Here is a 15,965-nt window from a genome sequence, read left to right as displayed (position 1 = left end):
GAAATGATATATCTCTGCATATACCTCTGCAATACCATCGCCGTTCAGATGGAGAGAGAGAGAGAGAGAGTGGGCAGAGAAGGGATTGCGGGGAGGGAGATTTCCACCGGATGTCAGGGTGACAGCAACTCTGACACGACTCATACATTTTTTAGGTTCAGATTTTTTTGGTGAAATCGACAATAATGAGAGAAGTACGTTTCCCAAACTAATTCTTAAGGATTTACCGCGTCCTTTTTGCCATAATTTGAATTTGAATCGAATTTACCCTAATTTTTTATTAGGGGGATGGGTGGGTATGCTAACGGTATACCGTAAATTAACATTTTATGTGTCTTTCTCTCTCCTCCCTCTTTTGATATGAGTCCCTCATTACCATTCCTCAAAGGGAGATTAAGAGATATACTTGCAAGCTTACGGTATACCACTAGCATATCTAGTCTTTGCTTTTTTTATTTTATTTGAATTTTAAACCCATCATTTGTTTTCAATCCTGATTCATTAATGTCTTTATATCACTTATTTTTTAATATTTATTTATATCAAGAAGTATCTAGAAGACTTCTGAATAAAAAAACACCAAAACAAAACTTCATTTTCAGTACGTGCCTATGTTTGAATATCTATGTAGGGAAGTAGTTTTCTGTACCGAAGTGTGGCCTACGCTAGCACTCCCATGAGTCTCTCTCTCTCTTTCTTAAAATAAGGGGATGGAGATGTCTTTTCACATGGGGAGGAGAGAGATAGACTCATGGGAGTGCTGGTGTAGGCCACACTTCCGACACAAAACTTTTTCCCATCTATGTATTATGGTACATATTTTCCTTGGCAAAAAAATAGCTTGGGCAAGGTGTCTCCAAAGGTTACTCAACCCCCCCCCCCCTCCCCCAACTTTTACCATGTGGCATATCAAGTGGAGAAACCCAGATTGTTGAATGGGAAGAGGACACCGTGTATTAAGCAACTATTACTTTCAAACTCTAACTCAATTGGATGATTCACCATATAATGAAAAATTTGTCCCCCCCCCCCCTCTCTTTTGTGTGCGAGATTCCTATATTGATAGATTAAAAAATTCTAGAATGCAAGTTTACATTTGCCACGTAGGATAGAGCTGAAATTTTATGGATTAGTACATCCTATGGTCCACTATGCACACCTCAAGTTTCAATTCAAACATAATTTTCTAAGTGGAGAACAAAAGCATTGAAAATTTAGGAGAAATCCAATAGTGGAGGAGTAATAGTAGGCGTGCATCAACATATAAGGAAGAGTGTTCAATGGAATTAGGCTCTAAAATTTGGCATGTGGCTAATCTAGACCATGTCCTCTATATTCAACAATCAAAATGATCATATCACCTTTCCACGTAGCACAAATAGTTCCATTAGACTAGGTAATTCTTTCTATACTCGCTAGATCAGGGGCATTTTTGCCCCCACCCTCTTTAAAAATATATATATATGAAGTCATCCAACCATGATTCATCCTTAACCAGTAATATCCACTTGAATTTGAAACGTGGTAAGGTTCATTTCATCCCACAATTGAAATGAGCAATTTAGGGCAAGTCCTATTCATTAAAAATTTGTAAGGTGAGTAGTATTACTCAATGAAATTTGGGCCCCAACTGACTTACCACATGACAAAAATCATGTTGGAACTCGGCCAAGATGTGCCCACCATTCCACCTTGCACAAAACCTCTCTCTCTCTTTTGTCAAACGAAAGCCTACAATTTTCATGATCAAAGTGAATCCTCCCAAAAAAATATCTCATGTAAAAAAACATATGGGAAGGAGATCATAAGTGCAACATATTAGAGACCTAATGAGTAACTGCCCAGGAGTAGTATGGGTGGCAATTGGCCACCTAGGCCAATGGGGAAGGTGTTAGGAATTAAGAACACAATAGAAAAAAGGATAGGAAATCGCACACATTCAAACATAATGATTTACGTGGTTCACTCAAGATGGGTTACGCCCCTGGTCAAACGATAAATCAAAGCTTCAATTCCATTATTCTGATGAAGAAATTACGATCCTCACACACCGGCCGCCTCCTTGCAAGATCATTGTTTTATATAGTGTTTAATGCGTTATAATATTTTTTTTAAAAAAACCCTAATTCTCAAGAGTACAAACAATTCAGGTCGATTGAAAGGAAAAAACCTAAAAAAATGAGCAATACTTCTTAGATTAGACTAAGACCAAGCTTCACCAATAACAAAAGGCCTAGGTGACTTTACCACAAACTCACTCAGCCATGCCATGGTTGGCCTTGTGGGAATACTGACGGCCATTGAAACAATATCTCTATATGGGCATATAAAATCTTCTTCTTAATATTCATGTCTGGAATTCATAACCACATATCTATCTAGTAATGGTGGCTGCCAGCTCCATCCATATGGGAGTAAGTCAGTCGGTGCAACCAATCTGACCATTTTGATAAAGATGGTCAGGGGCCCACCTAGTCTCCAACCACCCTAATGACACCCATATTTTAATATGTAGGATAAGTAAAGAGTCCAAATCATAGACTCTTAATGTGGATGGCACTTGTTTTTGGCTCCACTAATCATGCTGGCACAGGAGGAATTTTCAGAAATCGTGATTGGGGAATTTCTTGCTGCATTTACTGACTATATTTGGTGTTTCTTATGCTTTAATTGCCGAAACTTTAGCTATTAGAACACAGCTCTACAAATTGCTTCTGATAAACATTGACGGCTATCATTTTTGGAAAGTGATAGTTTGACAATTATTAATCTTCTTGGAGGACTGGTCTCATCGTATCCATGGCTGATTGCTCGTTTCTTAAGGGATTGTCTCCAACTTTCAAGACAGTTCTCTCATATTTTGTTTTGTCTTACTTACAGACAAGCCAACACAGTTGTAAAACCCCGGAATAGGAATCCAAAGCCGTCACGGATGATTTGGAATTGGTCAAGATCAGCCAAAACACATCCTAACCCTAAGAAGCTTACAACCATTAATGGTCATAAATAGGCACAAAATATTAGAGTCATGTACACAGCCTTATCTTCCCACAAGTTGAAATCAGAGTTAGTTTGTATTCGTACAGGGTTAGATCATGCCTCCAGTTTAGGTTTGAAGATAAAGGAAGTGTGGTGTTCGAATCAGCTGATCTCCAGTATTCTTCCTTCTCCCAATACCAATCCTTGGCTGTGGCATCTTCTTCAACATCTTTTATATATCAGTTCTATTGCCCAGGACTTGGACTTAAAGTTTAGTATGATTAGGAATTATGAGTTCTGCTGTAATCTCTAATTTGGCCGTAAAGGCCTAGACTCCAACTCCTTTTTATATTCGTCTCTTTAGTTTATAAAATTTTTATTCTCAAAAAGAAAAAAAAACTCCCCCTAGTCGGCTTAACGGCGAAGCTACTCTCTCTCTCTCTCTATCTCTCTATAATCTGTAGCTTCGTTTGGTTGCATAGGGATTTAAAGGGAAGGGATATTTTCAAAACTAAAAACGAAATTTTTGTAATCATTATCTCATATGATTGTATAATTTACTTAAATTTCTTATCCTTTATAGTAAGAATATATTTACATATTATTTTTATTTTACTTTTTAAATCAAAGGGAATTGGATGGAAAGTGAAGTGAAATTCAGAATTTCTTATCATTTTTAATAATGATTTTTACAAGTAATTTTTATTTTACTTTTTAAATCAAAAGGAATTGGATGGAAAGTGAACTGAAATTCACAATTTCTTATCGTTTTTAGTAATGATAAATTTTATATGTAATTTATATTTTATTTTTTAAATCAAAAGGAATTGGATGGAAAATGAAGTAAAATTTAATAACCAAACATGGAATGATATATAGTCACATGAGATAATAATTACCAGAATTTCTTTTTTAGGTTTGAAAATTTTCCTTTCCCTTCCCTTTGCTTTAATTTGCATTGCAACCAATCATAGTCTTAGAGGAAAATTCGTACTTGGAAACACTTTATGGTGCTTGTATTATTTACATATTATTACAACTGACCATTGGAAAATATATCCAAGAATCTGCTATTTACAATGTCAAACAGAAATGGAATCCCCACCACAATATCCACAGTTCCCTGGTAGTAGTAAACTCTTGTTCCGCTCTCTTCTCTACATTATCACCCACAAATATTAACACTAGTTAATAAACCTCGTAGGAGAATAAAAAGAATTTGTCACACACCCGAGGAGGATGAAACACTTAGTTGAAGTCCAACCATCACCTGCTGCATGCCAATATATAAAAATCATCAACATCTTTTTTAATTTATTATCTAATGAACCCAAAAAAAAAAAAACCAGGACCATCATCTACATGATTTATAGGAACCTAAAAGTGAAGGGTTGCTGGAAGCCTATGATAAGACTTGACAAGCAAATTGGAATTTGTCATAGTGATTTAGGCATATAACCAAACACATATATGGCACAATAGGATTCTATCAACATACAGTTCTATGATTCTATCAAACGATTACTTCAGTTATGAAATCCACAAACTACTGTTATGGCAAATACTAACATGCAAAGTACTCCATGGGTTACGTTCAATCAGAATTACTTTACCTTTAGTCCAACTCATTGTCGTTCTCTAAGTGATTCTCCATCTTCAGGCTCTCTTTATTGTTATTTACAAACTCGAGGTCGGTATCCATCAGACTCTCTCTATTATTTACAAACTCGAGCCGAGTCTTCGTCATGGGGCTGTCATTGTTATTTACAAAGCCCTCAGTTGATTCCGATGAAGTTCGGCGACCACCCCAACCATTTTCTTCAATGCCACTCTGAAGTTCACCCACCATAGTGCCAACTTCAGACATACAGTCAAGAGAGCTACAGCTGCTTCTGCATGAAAGCCTCCCATCTTCAGACAGGCCAGACCTTTGTTGAGGTGAACAGTTTCGATTGTTATCTAAAGCAGGCATCCTGAATTAAGGGGGAAAAAAAAAGGAACAGTTTACATACTCCTGTAACTGCAGACAGTCAACATGCTTAACTCTCGCTTTCAAAAAAGCTAAAATGGCTGATACACCAAGATGATTAGTCCCCTCAACAAAGAAAGAAAAGGAAGCAAGCCTGTTAACAATTTCAGATGTTGATTTCTATGAAACAAATCATAATTAACTGCTCTCTAACTTGTAGTAAAAGCTGAGTTGGACACTTGGACTTAAAATTTAGGATATGCAAGCAACAGCAAGGTTGAAGCAGCCACAAATAAGGTATTCTATGAGCACCGAAAGCAAAAGGTAGAAAGAATGGTACAAAGGAATTAACTGTTCAACTAAACTCTAATGTTGGTGGATCCATGAATTATGAGAGAACCAATTCTCATCTTCTGTTTGTTCCAATGTGGGACAAATTCGTGCCGGATTGAATAACAAGCAGCATGACCCTGTCATCAGTCGAATTATTACTAATACAAAGCATCTCCAAAATACAAGAACAAAGATGAAATATATAGCCTATGTCGACAAGTAAAAGAGAACATCATACATAGATAACAAACTAAGAGAATGGCAGTGCACCTTGGCTGTTGAAATTTTGGGGTCTGAAGATGGTCAAACACTGGAACCAAATCTTTTGATCTTGCTTCAATCATGCGAGCTGGAATCCTTTCAATCTCAATTTCCCCTCCTGAAGCATTTTCCCCTACTGTCTTCACGCCATCTATCATCATTACCTGAAAGTATATCTGACAGACAATTATGAGAACTAAGAATACAAAATGCGAAATCTGTAAGGTCAAAGTACCAGCAAAAACAAGTGTAGAAAAGTTTATGGTTTTGTCCGCATCATAAGAAAATACCTCAGATTTTGCCCACAGAGGAATCCGAGCTTCATGCATCTGCAGTTCAGCTTCTGAGATATACAAATGATTTTTTTCCTCAGCATTGATCTTCACTTTTGTAAGCGCATGCCCTTCAGAAGGATAAATAGGATTCATCCTCTTTACTCCCTCAGGGAAAATTTTTCTACCATTACCCTGTTCACCATAAATGTCAAGATTATCTTCTCGATCTCTTCGAGTTTGCCTTTGACATATATCCCACTTCTGGAGTGCTTCCACAACCAACCTTGCATCATTATCTGGAGATGATTCATAAGGAGTGCTCAATCCCGACAAAACTGTCCCAGACTCTGGCCCATTAGATAGACGTAACACATATTGAATCACGCAACCAGAAGGAGAGAAAACCAGAAGATGGTACTTGGTACTCAATGACCTGTCATTTGCATACAAATCATTTCCTTTGCAGTTGTGGAAAGCAGAAGCAATAGCCCCAGAAAGGGAACTGACCCTGCCAGTCGCAGCTGCAGCAGCACCACTCATAGTGCCTTTCCACCCATTATTCCCATTCTTTATTCTGCTAACAACTGTCAATGTAACAGGGGGACCAGATGCACAAAAGCTCTGTTGATTGAGCTTTGACGGACCTGAATTTGGTGGCCAACGAACCGCAGTCTTAGTCATCACACCCAGGCCATTGTTGCCATTAATAAGACCAGAACCAGTAGACTGAGGGTTTACAGACCCTCCTGAAGGAGATATTGCAAACAAGTGACTCGTTCCCCTTGAGGAACTTATCATAATCCAGTGGCTGTCCTCACTGAAACTGATGTCCTGTATAACCTGATAACAAATGGAAGAATAAAGTAGTACCAAGGAAATGCCAAAAACTATTTGATTAAAAGATAAAACAAATATCATACTATTACCGCATTAGTGAAGCCACGTTGCAGCCGGTAAAGATGCGCATAAGAACCACCAGCATCAGATCCGGATGAATTTCCTGCAAGTGGGGGTATTATACGGAAGACATTGATGTTGTGACCTTGAATTGAAGCAGTCACCAACAGGATTCCACTATGATCAAAGCACAATGAAGAAATAGGACTCCTATGTGCTCTAAACTGGGTTATAACAGATTTAGAGACAATATCCCGGACAATTACCTGCAGCAGTCAAGATAGGTCATACTGTCAAACAAAGAACAAATACAGTTAAATAGAATAGTTATCATAACAGCACTTGTTTTCTTCACAGAGAAAAGTAGGCCAAGGAAAGGAAACTTATGCTTTTGACTGAGAAGATTTGAAATCAGTTTTGGGATATAACAGGGTAAAATCTTGAGTTAACAACAGTGGATTTGCTTGGAATAATGGGAAACATGTTAAACGCACAAACATCCAAATATTCATCAAGAAGTAGATTCAGTGGAACAAATCAAGTGAATCAAAAAAATATGTACATTAACATAGCTCACAAGAGTTTTTAGCAACAGCACAAGATAATAACATTGAGAGAAAAGCATACCATTCCAATGTTATCTGTATCTAGCAAATGGCCGTTGACAGTGCCGTTGTTTTTCCAGCCCGGACTTCCAGGTTTCAGAGAATTATTGCAATCTGGTAGGAGTTCAGAACAATACCTTGACAGCTTCTTGTATCCCATATCTCCGAGGGTCACTATACCAGCAGCAAGTTGCTTGCTTGATTCTTTTGCATAATGTGCCACTAGGCTGCCATCTGAAGAACCAGAGAAACTTGCAGCAGGTGTAAGATGTTGTGGACTGACACGGCCTGTATTTGAAACTAAAACAGGACTTCCACTATAAGCCAACCACCTGGGACCCAATGCAAGCGGTCCATAGCCAATACCACCAGAACCAATACTACCCGAAACTATAGGACATGTAACAATAGTATATTCTCTCTCCAATGTTACAGCATCAAAACAATGTATCTGCAATAAAATGAAAAGAGAAAAGGAAAATGTAAGCCTTTTTTCAATCGTTGTTTGAGCTAAGATATCACTGAATGAGAAGCACAAACAAGTAATATACCTGCGCTGCCTGAGAAATAGCTACAACTCGAGGACTGCACCTTACTGAGTAAACAGCAGATCTGAACTTCAGAATATGTACATAAGATTGAGACCGCAAGGAATAAAACCGAACAACTGTGGGAACAAAGTTGCCATTTGCAGACTCTTGGCAAGTAGTAACATTCGCATTCCCATCCTGGTTATTACCACCTCCAGAAAGCATTCCATCTCCAGCAACAACAAGCAATGGACGAACGTCTACAAACTTGTCTTCTGATCTCTTTGATGCAATTGGCTTTGGTTGCATTTGCAAAAAAGAAACAGGTCCATCATGCCTGGATACTAGCTCAAGCACATTATTAGCTTCCTCAACGTCCCAAACCTGGAAACCAGATCGATAACCCAGCAAGAGAACTTGACGGATGACATCTCCATCACATTCTAGCTTGTCAAACCCAGCCCATTGCACCTTTTTCATACATATGGGAGAAAAAATTACTGAAAGAACTTCAGATTGAATTCTATAAAACTCTAAAGAAAATTCCAAATGAGAGCATATAGCAAAAAGTACAGAAATTTTAACAAGGAAACTGCAAAATAAATTATTGTGCTTGAACGATGAAGTCCAACAATTTAATTGAATAACTCTCAGCAAAAAACAAAAACTAATAAACAAAGTATAAACTAATGCAGTCGAAAAAGTCTTCACATTATATTCTAACCAATCATGACCAACCTGGGGACAGTAAATGCACTAGGAAGGCTCAAAATCATTCCAGACCAGGTTGAATAAAGGGTTATGAGTTGATCATTCAGTCCCTAGGGTTGTACTCAGGTTGTCCACCAGCATATTCAACCTGCCCAAGTTGCATCCATTTTCCCACAAAAAATGATTAGAGTCATCCAATTTCAAAAATCTTAGGTAACAGTCTGGTACTCTGGTGAAAATACCATGAATGCAACACATTAAGTCTCAATAAGCATTTAAATTCTTATAATTGGACCAAGTCCACAGAGATCCATACTCGAGAAGTAGGACTAATGGATTTCTAACCACCAAAGAACTTAGGGTTCAGAAAACCAAGAAGAAACCAGAATCGTAGATAGGAACACAACCAGTTTCAAGAGAAAACTCAGTAACAGATTACAAAACAAATCTGATTAGGTTTTAAGTCTGGTCAAAGATCAGATTTAACAGGTAGAACAGGTCTCAGAAATATGATGTGATTCTGATGGCTGGATTACCACCTATGGAATTTCAAGGGGTAGTCCTAGTTGATCCAGTTGTAGCACTGACTAGGCTGAACAATCATTTTGTAAGTAGAAATTGAAGAATACTGCACAATTGATGGGTAAGTCCTAACCTTTCAGATCAGAATTATCAAGGTGCAATAATCAAGAATAATGGACTAAGAAACCAGCAATTGATAGCACTAAGATTAAGGAAAACAGAATTTTAGAAAGCAGAGTAGCAGTAGGATTCTAGAACTTGATGGAGAAAACTGAGTAACGGAAACTGTTTTAAAATCAGAATCTTAAACAGACATCAGAACTAGCAACTAAAAATTATAGTTGTCACAGCGTCTAGGCAATCATCGGCATTGGAGGGAAAAATCAAGGTGACACCAACAAGACGTCAAGGTGCCGCCACGGTGACCAAGGCGCCTTTCCAGCAAAGGGTGCATCCAGGCGTTGGCGACGCCTTGACAAATATGCTGAAAATAGAAAACAAATTCTAAAATCCCAAAGTTGAAGAAACCTAGTTGCAGTAAGAATTCAAGTTTCGATTAAACATATCAGATTTTTAAATCAGAACTGGGATCAGATTTAGGAACAGGAATTCAGAAGACTATATTGATGACTAAAAGCATGTTATTTAAGTAAACAGATCAGAGATAAAGAACAGTAAGTTAACTAATTCCAGGGTAGGAAAAGAGTGCAGAACTGACCTGGATTGATGGAGAAGAAAGATATAATTAGCAGTTCCACCTGATTTGTAGGGCTGGAATCCCACCAGGGTTCACTACTGAATCTCACAGCAGTTAAACAAAATCCCACAAGAGAAAACACACCTGAATCCCACAGATGCAAGCCTACATCCACAGACCAGAGGCAAAAGCCAATTTCATTCCACTGTAAAATCATGGGAAGGGCCTAGCCCTTTATATGTATTTAAAGACTCACGTAAGATTGATTCATAGAGTCTTAGGAAAGCTGAAATCAATAGGAATCAATCCTGGACCGAACATGAAAAGAAATACCAAAAACAGAGTACGAAAGATCCTCTCAATTGCAGGCTAATATGAGGAGGATTCCTAAACCAACTAAGAAACCGAAAATTTGAAAGAAATAGACTCTAATCAGGTCTGGAAATTATAAGTATTATTCCAGCCTGAATAAACAACTGATAACAAATAAAAAAAGAAAAGAACAGACAAAAGAAACCCCATGCTTCTTGTTTTGAGAAAACCAGAAAAACTTCAAACCAAATGGTCTGGTTTGAACCAAAAACTAGTTCTATGATGAACCACAGGCTAGTTTTTGGACATGGTCTTCTTACTGCAAGTGTACTGAAGCTGGTACCTTGCAGCATCCAGGACTCTTCCTAGTTCCTACAGATCCTTTTTCCTGTAGTCCAAGAGATGCTGATATAAATTTTAAAACTCAAAGGATCACTCTATCAGAGATAATTTAAATCACAACAATGCAGCACAAATGATCCAGAACATCTCCTTAATTAATCATATGCGAAGAGTTGCTCTCTTCTCAGGAAATTCCTTACTGCACCAGATTTCAACGTTGAAACTAACATAGGCAAAGGGCCCAGAGAAAGAAAGAACCAAAAAAACCAATAGCTACCCCGGAAAAAAAAAAAAAACACAAAGACCAAGCATGCAGAAATGCCAAGGGAGGCCTCAGACTGAAACCCCTGGATTGGTGCAATAGCATTCAATTGAATATCATTAATATGGTGAAGATATATATTACAAGGAAAAGTAAATGTAACACTATTTTAAAGAAATAGTTTCTCTAATAAGGAAGAAAGTTCCTAATACCAGTGTACCATCCACAACCTCGATGCTTGCAACAATTGGAACAACAAAAATAGAAATAATATTGATGATGACGAAAATAATAAAAAGCAAAGACAACGATAACAACAAAAGGCTATAATTATAAGATATTTGGTCCAGTTTTTTTGTATTTCCCTATATAAGGGAAACTTTTCTAATTTCTTTTGAGTAAGAGTGAAATAATGGGTCTAGTTTCTTTGTATTTCCAAAATTTAAAAAGCGTAGTTGAGTTGTTTATATGATACAATCAGTTGTTGACAGGATCTCTTTTTTTGTTGGGGGGAGGGGTGCAATATAAGAAGCTATATGTCCAAAAAAAAATTTAGCTATTTTCAGTATAGTATTCATTATCACATTTCTTTGGTATTGATTATAATGTTAATCAACTATAATACTAAATGACTAAAACTACATAATTAAGTTTCCCATAAATCATTAAAATTGTTTTTCTTAGACTATAAATCCATAAATAGTTCAGTAGTTTTAGTTATATTTACATTCATAACTTATCAAATTCCCTCAATGAATTCAGAATTACAGTATCTTCCCAAAAATTATCAGGATTTAGAAAGAAATCAATTCAATGGGATTACTTCCAAGTACCTGTTATCATAAATTACTTAGATGTGCTTGTCAAAAAAATCTACTAGATTTTTATTGCCATTCTAATGTAAATTGAGGACAATTTTGACCACACCCACCCCATCCCAAAAAAAAAGCATTAGAACTTCAAACCATTTTTATACTCACTTTTTTCTCTGTGAACAACATACAGACTTTTTAAGACTTGATAAAATATTTACTGGAAATCATCAGGGCAGGACATTGAAAAAAGACCAGCTAGAATTTAGATCTGGAAATCACTATTGCCAATGTTATCACCTAGAATTGAAGGCCATGAATATATGTATAACAGCTTCAAAACTTGCGCACCACCAATGCCTTGTCACTAACACTCTAATACTCCCTATCTATCGAAAAGGCACTTACAGCAACAAATTCCACATAATTCTTCCCATTCTACTAAAAGGCATCCAGTCTTCACAGTTCATGACACTATAATAAGGGTCTCCAACATAGGTTGAACAATCTGTGGAGACCCACATGGAGTACCCTGATCAGGAAACAGGAGAATAACCAGTGCATCCACCTCCCAATCAATCAGATACCAACAGAATCTAGAAACCTAAGCACTAGCACCACACATCTCAAATATATCACACTTCTCAAATGATAAGTGTCAACAAAGACAGAATTAAGGCCAAAATAACCCTAGGATGGCAATCAGCAGGGGTAAATTGGAGAAGAAGATGCTACTAATATCTATAAATGTGTGAGGGATGAGTGAAATCACCGTAATTGGTGAAAATTGGATTTGGGTGTCAGTGGTTGATGGTTGAAATTAGGGAGAGATGGTGATTATTATTTCTGCACATAAAAGTGTACGAGATGACCAATAAATGAAAAGGGCATACCTAGTGCACGAGGTTCCTGCCACTGTGGGGTCTGGGGAGGGTCATAATGTACACAGCCTTAACCCCTGCTTCACGGAGAGGCTGTTTCCTGAAGAAACTAAATAGGAGTCGATTGTCAATGAAGAAACTAAATAGGGGTTATGGAGACTAGTGCTTGCAGATGGGTTATGATGGGTTCTGTAATAGAACAAATGATGAATAGATAACCTGATCAGATACAATGAGTCAGGTTTTCAAGTGAGTTATCCAATATAAAATGTGCCAGGGCACTTCTAAAAGCTCTGTAAGACAAAAAATAACCTTAATTAAGCCCACTACAAGTCAATATACAACCAAGCCTAAGGCCCACAAGCCCAGTTTCAAATAATCATAAAATGGCAACACTAATCAAAATCTTTTTCAGGGTGTTCATAGCTTGATGGGGAGTTTTGGAACTTTATTCCATTGTCATTAGTATCCAGGCTCACTCATCTCTCTCAATTCGAGATTAGGTATCAGGTTTCGCAAAATATTTTCCTACTCATCCATAAAATTTATATCCTGTTACCCATTAAAAAAACAAAGGAACACTTCAAAATTTAAGTTGGGAAAAGCCCATGGCTGCCGACATCTCTGTTTCTCATCCCAATCCTTCAAATCCATACTTATTAGAAACTATCCTTCCCCATACATGCTCCTTCTCCCCAAGCCACCAAAACATATTCCTAACAAAGGGCCTAGTTCACTCTCAGAATCAATTCCAGGCAATTTGCAACCAAGGCTTGGACAGGGTATAGAGACATAAACTAGACCAGCCATTCCAAAAGAACACTTCAAAGTAAAAAAGCAGCTTTCCAATAATACCTATCTAAGTAATAGGTAGAAGCCATCCATGCAGTAATTTGCTCAAAAGAACCATGGCATCAGCTATTATCATGCACTTACATCTTCTCACCCAGATGATTCAGTTCTGTCACTATCTTTGCTTCTAGCATCTCCATTAAACTCCCATACGCATTAAGCAAATCTAAATCTTTAAGCAATGCATAAGCAAAAAGAGGACGCTTTTTTTCTCTTAAAGGTGCAAAAACAAAGAAACTGCGAACTAAAACCTCCTGAAACTTCAAGGTGCTTACCTTGGCACCAGAGCATAATGTAACACATTCATCAGACCATAAGTAGTTCACCCACCACTAAGTCACTGACCCCTTTGGGACCTAAATGAAATATTTAATAATTACCTAGAATGTTCAGCAAAGTTGAAATGTTTCTTTCTTTCAAATCATGCAAACTATGTTAGCAATCCCTTGAACCAGAAAGTAGTTGCTTCCAATCAAATTCAGAAAAGCAGGAAATTGTTAGTTTCTTCCAAGACAATCCATGATCTAACCCAAGGGGGTAGCTCAGTTTGAAGGACAAAAACCTCACAATTAAGAGGTCACGAGTTCAACTCTCCTTGGGGCCTACCTATCCAAAAACAAAATCCATGATCTAGATGAACGGTGGGATTTCCACTTTTCCTTCAACAAAATTACAATTGAAACTAATTAAAAACTTAAAAGAGTAGGCTAAATAGAGAAGCCTAATTGCCTTCTCTTCACATCCCCCACCCCCATAATAAAGTCATAAAACTGAGACAAAACAACTGTTTTCAGGCAGAATCAACCATGAAATTTATTGGGATGATGTAGGTGGAAAGAATTCTTAACTTCGTAAGCCAAAGAGATGGAATGCCTCTGTGACAATACTTTCCAAAGAAAATGAAAAGTAGCAAAGGAAAAGAGACTTTACAGAATTGATGGTGTGAATGCATAGACCACTTTTCAACAAAATAGGCCAAGTGTTACATGAAGACAGCAAGGATATGACATAGGCACAATATTTTGTACTCAAAAGCTAAATGTAGTACATACACGGCTTATATGTTACATAGTTAAGGAAACATAGGAGAGGGTTTAGTGATGAAAACACATGCACAGCATTTCTATAGCTATTTTATCAAATCTAATTGCTAAAGCCGATGGCTAGTCTAATTTACCTGAAATAAAAGAAACTAGATGGAGAACTGTGGAAATTTACGAAGGCAATGGAAACAGAAATGATCTTAATACTATTTGCATGCCTAAACCAATCTTAGCTGGTGACCGACAGATTTTAGCAAACAAAACTCATGCCCAGGACAACAAAAACCACAATAGGAAGATTTACATTTTTCCACTGACACATATTCTGGCCTACTGGACTATATTGTATCAACCACGATCCAAAGAAAGTTAACCATTAAACAGCCAGTTTCCGTTTTACTTTTTCCAGTAAAATCCCATGCAATAAACATTCATATTATGCCATTGATTAATGAAAAAAATATACATATTAGAGCTGCTGCTTTTAAGGTGACTGATAGACACGAATATTTCCGTTAAGTTCACCATAACAAACATAACTGCAAAAGCATCTTGAGGGTACAGAAGGCCAGTACTTCAGAAGTCATTGCCTTATTACTACTAACTCTCGAGCATATCGAACCACAATTTTTATAAATTTACCGATTCAAACAAAAATGGTACCTGATCACGGCTACCATCTTCATCTCTATCCACAATCGAAGACGCGACCGACGCACCAGCTGATCGAACTGAGGAAGCAACAGTAGAGGCTCCTGAGGAGACGATCCTCCAGTAACTAGAGATCGTGCGGAAAGAGTTTGGTATGAACCCATTACTCCGCCCCGACCTCTGAACTACTCCCTGCGGTTTCTGGTCATCATTCCTCATCCCCAATATCCACAGAAGAAAAATATATAACTGCAAAAAGAGGAAAACTCTCTTTTTCTCCAAACTCTGCCCTAATCATAACAACGGTCTGTTTCTTTTTAGCCTCAGAAGAAACAGCCCAACCTTCCAATTTCAAGTCACCACCATCTCCATCTCCTTTGCCCTTCCTCGAATAATTCAAAAGTCGGAAACCCAAAACTATCCGAAACAAAACAAAATAAAACCTTTTCGACCTTCGTCTTTTTCTTCTTCCTCAATTCAGCAAACAAAATAAGTAATTCCCCTCCAGAAACCCTAAAAGATCGGAATTTTTTTTCCCTCCTTGTTTGTCCTTCCTGCTTGATCCACTTCTCGAAAAAATAAAAAAATTCCTCTTTCTAGTCTTCCCTCTTTAAACCAAAAAAAAAAACTCAAAATAGGAAAGAATTACAACAATCAAAAAGAATACACAAAGAATTTTTTTGTTTTTCAACTTAAAATCAAAACTCCAGAATCGACTTTAAAACGGATTCAAAAGAGATACAGAGATTACGAAAATCTAGCTGAAGAACAGCTGACATGAAATCGTTGATTAAAACTGTTTTAAAATCGCCGGAAAACAGGTATAGATCTAAGAACAGTAACACTTGAGGAGAGGGTTTCAGGTGCGAAGAGAAAGAGAAGAATGGATCGCTTATGATCGGATAACGAAATGATGACTATACATTTACGTCTCTCTCTTGCCTTGAGGAGAGGTTTTCTTCTTTCTTTTTCTTTTCTCTTCCTTTCTTTCTTGCCTTGTTAGAACAAAAACCTCCACACGTCTTGTCCAA

The 15,965-nt window shown here is 37.3% G+C and overlaps 2 protein-coding genes across 5 annotated transcripts in view; both read right to left on the bottom strand.

Moving 5' to 3' along the window:
* LOC122639406 (peroxisome biogenesis protein 22-like) overlaps positions 1-1,718 on the bottom strand; it is a 36,210-nt gene extending 34,492 nt beyond the window's left edge. The window contains exon 1 of the mRNA XM_043832258.1: positions 1,704-1,718. The gene's annotated coding sequence lies outside the window, so the exon portion shown is untranslated. The remainder of the gene's footprint in view (positions 1-1,703) is intronic.
* Positions 1,719-3,970: 2,252 nt separating this feature from the next.
* On the bottom strand, positions 3,971-15,477 carry LOC122639752 (autophagy-related protein 18f-like). 4 transcript variants are annotated; one of them, XM_043832694.1, is made up of 8 exons: positions 14,947-15,477; positions 7,871-8,320; positions 7,342-7,770; positions 6,744-6,980; positions 5,833-6,657; positions 5,552-5,718; positions 4,572-4,952; positions 3,971-4,252 (listed from the first exon to the last, which is right to left on the bottom strand). In XM_043832694.1, the coding sequence occupies exons 1-7, from the start codon at positions 15,151-15,153 to the stop codon at positions 4,595-4,597; spliced, it is 2,673 nt and encodes an 890-aa protein (XP_043688629.1). In that variant the 5' UTR covers positions 15,154-15,477; the 3' UTR covers positions 3,971-4,252; positions 4,572-4,594. The 4 variants fall into 4 exon arrangements, with proteins under 4 accessions (XP_043688629.1, XP_043688628.1, XP_043688627.1 ...); XM_043832693.1 differs by having other exon boundaries at positions 4,593-4,952; XM_043832692.1 differs by having other exon boundaries at positions 3,971-4,249; positions 4,593-4,952.
* Positions 15,478-15,965: the final 488 nt, after the last annotated feature.

Source organism: Telopea speciosissima, chromosome 9 (assembly GCF_018873765.1).
Source record: "Telopea speciosissima isolate NSW1024214 ecotype Mountain lineage chromosome 9, Tspe_v1, whole genome shotgun sequence".
In the NCBI taxonomy this organism is placed as follows: domain Eukaryota; kingdom Viridiplantae; phylum Streptophyta; class Magnoliopsida; order Proteales; family Proteaceae; genus Telopea; species Telopea speciosissima.
The sequence above is the reverse complement of the archived record's forward strand: the minus strand, read 5'-3'. Positions and strand labels throughout refer to the sequence as shown.

Bases quoted from the DNA above. Each gene is read 5' to 3' on its own strand.
- LOC122639752 (XM_043832694.1), bottom strand. From the start codon at position 15,153: ATGAGGAATGATGACCAGAAACCGCAGGGAGTAGTTCAGAGGTCGGGG. The intron at 8,321-14,946 runs GTACCATTTTTG...TGTATGAAAAAG, and splicing joins AAGATGGTAGCCGTGATCAG to GTGCAATGGGCTGGGTTTGA. The intron at 7,771-7,870 runs GTATATTACTTG...ATTTTATTGCAG, and splicing joins CTATTTCTCAGGCAGCGCAG to ATACATTGTTTTGATGCTGT.